Below are 6,740 nucleotides of genomic sequence, written 5' to 3'. Positions count from 1 at the left end.
CTAACAGCATCATGACCAGTGATTTTAAATACAAATCTTGTTTTTCTGGTGTGTTGGCACATCCAGGACTTGCTGTTGTTGGGGAGATGGGTTCAGAAACTGCCATGTTGCCTTGATTTCTGTTAGTAACGTTCCTGCGTTTGCCTTTTGCCATCTGGTTATCTCTGGCGTTAGTTAGTACTGTTGTCAATGGCTGGTGCTTGAACCTCCTGTGAGCCTGGTCTAACCACAGGGCTTCCTGCAGGTCAGAAGCTCCCCTCTCCCTGCAGGATAAGTACCCAGGCAGCTGTAGAGCTGTCAGGCACTTCCCTGACTGAGCTGGTTGAGCTGCCTGTGCCTGGATGGTGGCTGGCAACCTTGGACCACTGGGCTTCTTTTAACCGCGGGACCCCCTGCTGGTCAGGCAGTTTCCTGGCCAAGCTCCCGGAGCCAAGATGGTGGCTGGTGACCTCGGACAGTGGGACTCAGTCTAACTAAGGGGCTTCCTACAGTTCTTTTTCATCCATTGCACAGCTTATTAAGAAATGACCTAGGAATGGCATGCTAGCTTATAATCATAGCACTGGAAGGGGAACAAAGGGTTCTTGAGTGTGAGGCTAGTATGGGCTATATAGAGGGGCCTTAGAGATAGAGACCTTCTCTTTGAGGAGAGAAGCAAAAAGAGGAAAAAAGGGGTATGAAGAGAAGGAAAAGAAGGTGGTTGTGTGGCAAGAGGAAATCAGTGTTGATTAAGATTGAAAATTCATGTAGAACATAATGATAGCCGTGTAGGGAAGAACCTTTTACATTAACATTGGTAGTTATCTGTAAAGTTTATTCCGCCATCCTCTCCTATGACTATTATTTTATCTGCACATGTTGCCCTGTTGTCTTTAATGTCAGCAAACGTAATCTAGAGCTGATATGCTTATTTTGATTTGGCATCAAAATCAATGATCTGGGTTCAGAGTCATTGCTACTGCTGTTTCATTCCAGGTGAAAGGACTGCTCAGCACTCCGTGGAGGAGAGGTTTCTTATGTGGAAACCTCTTCATTCTTATGTTTCTTCTCTTCATAACTTCTTGACTAAAAATATAGAAGCTATGTTGTTTAATTGGGACCATTCACTTGGACTAAACTGTTGTTCCTATGAAAGCTACACCATCACACAAGTATATTTGTCTTATCAAATATCATTTCAGGAATAGTCTTATTCTATTTTTTATGTTCAATAAATATTGTAAATGATACATGTGTATAATTTTTACTAAAATTGTATAATGGTCTTACTCATCAGAAATTAAGAGTATTTGCTGGGTGTTGGTGACGTACACCTGTAATCCCAGCACTCTGGGTGGCAGAGGCAGGCAGATTTCTGAGTTCAAGGCCAGCCTGGTCTACAGAGTGAGTTCCAGGACAGCCAGGGCTATACAGAGAAACCCTGTCTCAAAAAAACCAAATCCAAAAAACAAACAAAAAATTAAGAGTATTTGATTCACCCAGGCATAGTGTCCATGACTATATCAACCACTCAGAAGACAGATGGTTCAAAATGTTTCCTAAAAGGTTACATAGCAAGTTTCAGGCCTCCTAATACCATCCACAATAAAACCTTATCATTAAAAGGGATTTGTAAAGGATTCTGCTTATACACTGAGGCTGTCATTGGGCTCTCTCTGTGTGCTTTTATTCTTTATCTCTTTCTTCTTTCTTTTTTTCAGTTGTTGCTTTACTTTATTTTTACAGTATGAAATCCAGAGCCTTACACATGCTAGGTAAATACTTGATACACACATCCTAGGCTGATGCTTGAAATTATTTTTCCTTGGAAACTATAATATGAGAGGTTAAAAAAAAAAAAACAAGAAGATTTGGAGAGAGGATGAATTGAGAAGGGAGAGTGAGCACAATAGAAGTGTATTACCTGGATGAGATAGTGTCATAGTAAAACATCTTATTATGTACTATTAACATGTTCTTATAAAAAAGACAAGCATATCTGTGATTATTATGTTCTGCAAAGAAGGGGGTAAATTTTGGAAAGTATAAATTAAATATAGAAAAACTATTTTCATTATTACACACTGTTTTTTAAATATTGCACATATCTAAAGGAACTAAGATAGGTCCTGAATAATGAACTTAAAAGAAAAGTCTGAAACTAATAAGAAGTGCTTTTGGGGGAAAACAAATCTCATAAATATTCCCATTGACTCTCATATATCATGTTCATTTTGATACAATACTTTTAAATAAATAACAAACATGACAAATTGTCAATGTCAAATTAAGCATAGAAAATAATAGTGGCCTTTAGTACTAAGAAAGATTACTTACAAAATTATGAATAAAATATCTTAATACAAGTATCTTAAAACAAGAAAAATCAAACTACATAAAATTATTTATGATTACTCACTTTCATCTCTGTTAGTATTTAACATGGTAAAAATAAATTCTCTTAACAAAAACAGCTCCAAAACCAATCTAAATTAATGTCAAATTATACATCATTGAAATTTGTACAAACTCTATTAAGTAATAGCATGCATATCTTCACATTTGGAGGAAATATCACATTGATTGTTTCTGAACAACTTTCACTGAAAACCAAGCCAGAAAATAAAAAACATTTTTGCCTTTATTTCATTACTTTTACTTTGATTATTTGTAACTGTTTTCCTGATTGTGAGGATCAAACTCTGGCCCTTATGCTAACAGTGGGGTATAGCACTAACATAACAAAAACTAAATCTAATTATTGTTTCTCTACTGCCACAGAAAACTCAGACAACTTAGAACTCATTTTTTAGAAACAGACTAACATAGGAGCCATAAGGACATACTCGGAAATAAAATAAGATTTATTCAAGGCTTATTTTGAAATATTCAGTGCATATTACTGCATGGATTGACCTCTTGGTCCAAAGAAAACCATCAGGATAATTCATCAACAAAGTATATCACTTTTATCTACCTTCTCCCCACAGCCTGGTGATCATGAATAAGTCAGAGGGATCCACAGTGACATATTTTGTCTTATTGGGCTTCCCGGGTTCCTGGAAGATTCAAATCACACTTTTCTCACTGATTCTGCTGGTCTACATGATAACTTTGACTGGCAATATGGCCATCATCTGTGCAGTGAGGTGGAACCAACAACTCCACACCCCTATGTATATGTTCCTGGCCAACTTCTCCTTCCTAGAAATCTGGTACGTGACCTGCACAGTCCCCAACATGCTGGTCAACTTTCTTTCCAAAACTAAGACCATGTCCTTCTCTGGATGCTTTATTCAGTTCTACCTCTTCTTCTCTCTGGGCACAACTGAGTGTTTCTTCCTCTGTGTCATGGCTTATGATCGGTACCTAGCCATCTGCTACCCACTGCACTATCCTGCCATCATGACTAGGCAATTCTGCAGTGTTCTGGTGTCCCTCTGTTGGATCATTGGTTTCTCTGGATATTTGATTCCTATTTTCTTCATTGCTCAATTGTCTTTCTGTGGCCCCAATATCATTGATCATTTTCTCTGTGATGTGGAACCACTAATGGCGCTGTCCTGTACCCCTACACCCATCATAAGGCATGTATTCTATTCTATAAGTACTCTTATCATTATTCTCACCTGTTTGTACATCCTTGGATCCTATGCCCTGGTGCTCAAAGCTGTTCTTCAGGTTCCTTCTTCAGATGGACGACAAAAGGTCTTCTCAACCTGTGGATCTCACCTACTGGTAGTGTCTCTGTTCTATGGAACCATAATGGTGATGTATGTGACTCCCACATCTGGCAACTCCATTGACATGAATAAAATTATTACACTGATATATTCTGTGGTGACACCAGGTTTAAATCCTTTCATCTATAGTCTGCGTAACAAGGACATGAAATATGCTCTCCATCATGTCTTCTTTGGGAAGAGGATTATGCAAAACTAATAAACAGGGTTTTTATACACAACTATGGGTCACTAAATACTTCCAAGGGCACCTTCATGGATGTGACATATACTCACACAGATGAACACATATATACACAAATAAAAATCAAAATTAATCTTGTTTTTTTTTGTTTTAATCTAGGTGGGGCATAGTCATATGTGCCTTTAATCTCAGTTGTTTAGAGCAGAAGGAGATACATCTATGTGAGCTCATCGTCAGACAAGAATAGATTGTGGAACCCTCTCTCAAAAGAGCAAACCCAATTTGTCAAGGAAGGAAAGACAACTCAGCAGGTGCAGAAAGAAGCTATCCTGAGTCTAAAAGTTAATCTGTATTGCTACAAAGGGTAGAGTCTGAGAAGTAACTCAAACAGTTTAGGGGAGCCCAGAAGATTGTGAGTGAATTACAGGCAGTAGATATTGAGTTACTTACACTTTTGGTGTTTGATTTTGCTTTGTCCAGATTGTGACTGTGCCATGGTTCTTCCTTCTTGAATGAAGAAAGTATTAATTTATTATTTTTTTATTTTTCAGAAGCCCATAGTTGAGAAGCTTAATTTTTTAAAAGATTTTAGGTTTTAAATGAAACTTCAGATTTTGAAACAGACTGAATTTTAAAGTTTTACAATTTGGAAAGACTGTAGAACATTAAAAGTTTGTAAGGTAAAAAAGTTTGTAAGGTATTTTATATCGTGATGTTCATGTTAATTGTGATCTTGAGGATAAATAAGAAAGGACAGGGTATGCCTTAACAATGATATGTTTCTGTGTCAAGTTGACAAGTGGTCAATTGAACTAGCTAGTTTTATATCAAATTGACACAATTTAGAATCACCTGAAAGGGGGGAAACTCAATGAGAAATTATTTCCTTGAGATCCAGTTGTAGGATATTTTCATAATTAGTGATTGATGAGGGGTGGCACAGCCCACTATGGGTGGTGTCACCCCTGGACTAGTTGTCCTGGGTTTTATAAAAAAGCAGGTGGAGCAAGCCAGTAAGCAGCACTCCTCCATAATCCAAATGGATCAACGACCTCCACATAAAGCCAGACACTCTGAAGCTAATAGAAAAGAAACTGGGGAAGACCCTTGAGGACATCGGTAACAGGGAGAAAGTTTCTGAACAGAACACCAATAGCGTATGATCTAAGAGCAAGAATTGACAAATGGGACCTCATAAAATTACAAAGTTTCTGTAAGGCAAAGGACACCATCAAGAGGACAAATCGGCAACCAACAAATTGGGAAAAGATCTTCACCAATCCTACATCAGATAGAGAGCTAATATCCAATATATATCAAGAACTCAAGAAGTTAGACTCCAGAAAACCAAACAACCCTATTAAAAAATGGGGTACAGAGTTAAACAAAGAATTTTCACCTGAGGAACTTCGGATTGCTGAGAAGCATCTTAAAAAATGCTCAACTTCATTAGTCATTAGGGAAATGCAAATCAAAACAACCCTGAGATTTCACCTTACACCAGTCAGAATGGCTAAGATTAAAAATTCAGGAGACAGCAGGTGTTGGAGAGGGTGTGGAGAAAGAGGAACACTCCTCCACTGCTAGTGGGGTTGCAAATTGGTACAACCACTCTGGAAATCAGTCTGGCAGTTCCTCCGAAAACTGAGCACCTCACTTCCAGAAGATCCTGCTATACCACTCCTGGGCATATACCCAGAGGATTCCCCACCATGTAATAAGGATACATGCTCTACTATGTTCATAGCAGCCCTATTTATAATTGCCAGATGCTGGAAAGAACCCAGGTATCCCTCAACAGAAGAGTGGATGCAAAAAATGTGGTATATCTACACAATGGAGTACTATTCAGCCATTAGAAACAATGAATTCATGAAATTCTTAGGCAAATGGATGGAGCTAGAGAACATCATACTAAGTGAGGTAACCCAGACTCAAAAGATGAATCATGGTATGCACTCAATAATAAGTGGATATTAACCTAGAAAACTGGAATACCCAAAACATAATCCACACATCAAATGAGGTACAAGAAGAAAGGAACAGTGGCCCCCTGTTCTGGAAAGACTCAGTGAAGCAATATTCGGCAAAACCAGACCGGGGAAGTGGGAAGGGGTGGGTGGGAGGACAGGGGGAGAGAAGGGGGGAAAGAAGAAGGCTTGCGGGACTTTTGGGGAGTGGGGGGGCTAGAAAAGGGGAAATCATTTGAAATGTAAATAAAAATATATCGAATAAAAAAAAAAAGCACTTGTGGCACAAAAAAAAAAAAAAAAAAAAAAAAAAAGCACTCCTCCATGGCCTCTTCCTCAGCTCCTCCTCCAGGTTCCTGGCCAGTTCCTGCTTTGACTTCCTTCAATAATAGGCTATAGTGTAGAAGTGTGTAAGTCAAATAAACCCTTTGTTTTCCAAATTGTTTTTGGTCATGGTATTTCAGCAGCAACAGTAACCTTAACTATCAAATGTCATTTTTGGACTCACTTTTAAAAGACTGTGAATGTGCACACACACACACACACACACACACACACACACGTATTTGTTCATGCAAATCAATACTAGGTAAGGGGAAGTCAGAATTAGACTGAAACCATAAATAAGAATACCTTTAGTGAAAGATTTTAAGTGTATGATTTCCCTAATGACAGAAGAGGACATTCAAAAAACCATAGTGGTGATTTGAATGAGACTGAGACTGCCCCCTGGGCTCAAATGTTTGAACAACAACTCATATGGTTCAACATTGTTTCCCAGAGTTTGAGGAATGGCTGTATTGTCTGAGGTTCATATAAGGTAAGTAGGAACTGCAGGAGGTGGGGAGGATCTGGCTCTAAGAA

At 38.4% G+C, this 6,740-nt stretch overlaps 1 protein-coding gene across 1 annotated transcript; it reads left to right on the top strand.

Moving 5' to 3' along the window:
* Positions 1 to 2,979: 2,979 nt before the first annotated feature.
* Positions 2,980 to 3,921, top strand: LOC127690968 (olfactory receptor 11H7-like). Its single transcript, XM_052190537.1, has one exon. The coding sequence runs from the start codon at positions 2,980 to 2,982 to the stop codon at positions 3,919 to 3,921; it is 942 nt and encodes a 313-aa protein (XP_052046497.1).
* The last annotated feature ends 2,819 nt before the right edge of the window (positions 3,922 to 6,740 follow it).

This window comes from Apodemus sylvaticus, chromosome 8, assembly GCF_947179515.1.
Source record: "Apodemus sylvaticus chromosome 8, mApoSyl1.1, whole genome shotgun sequence".
Lineage (NCBI taxonomy): Eukaryota > Metazoa > Chordata > Mammalia > Rodentia > Muridae > Apodemus > Apodemus sylvaticus.
This window is presented reverse-complemented; position numbering and strand designations above follow the sequence as displayed.

Excerpts from the sequence above, each read along its gene's own strand:
- LOC127690968 (XM_052190537.1), top strand. The coding sequence starts at position 2,980 with ATGAATAAGTCAGAGGGATCCACAGTGACATATTTTGTCTTATTGGGC.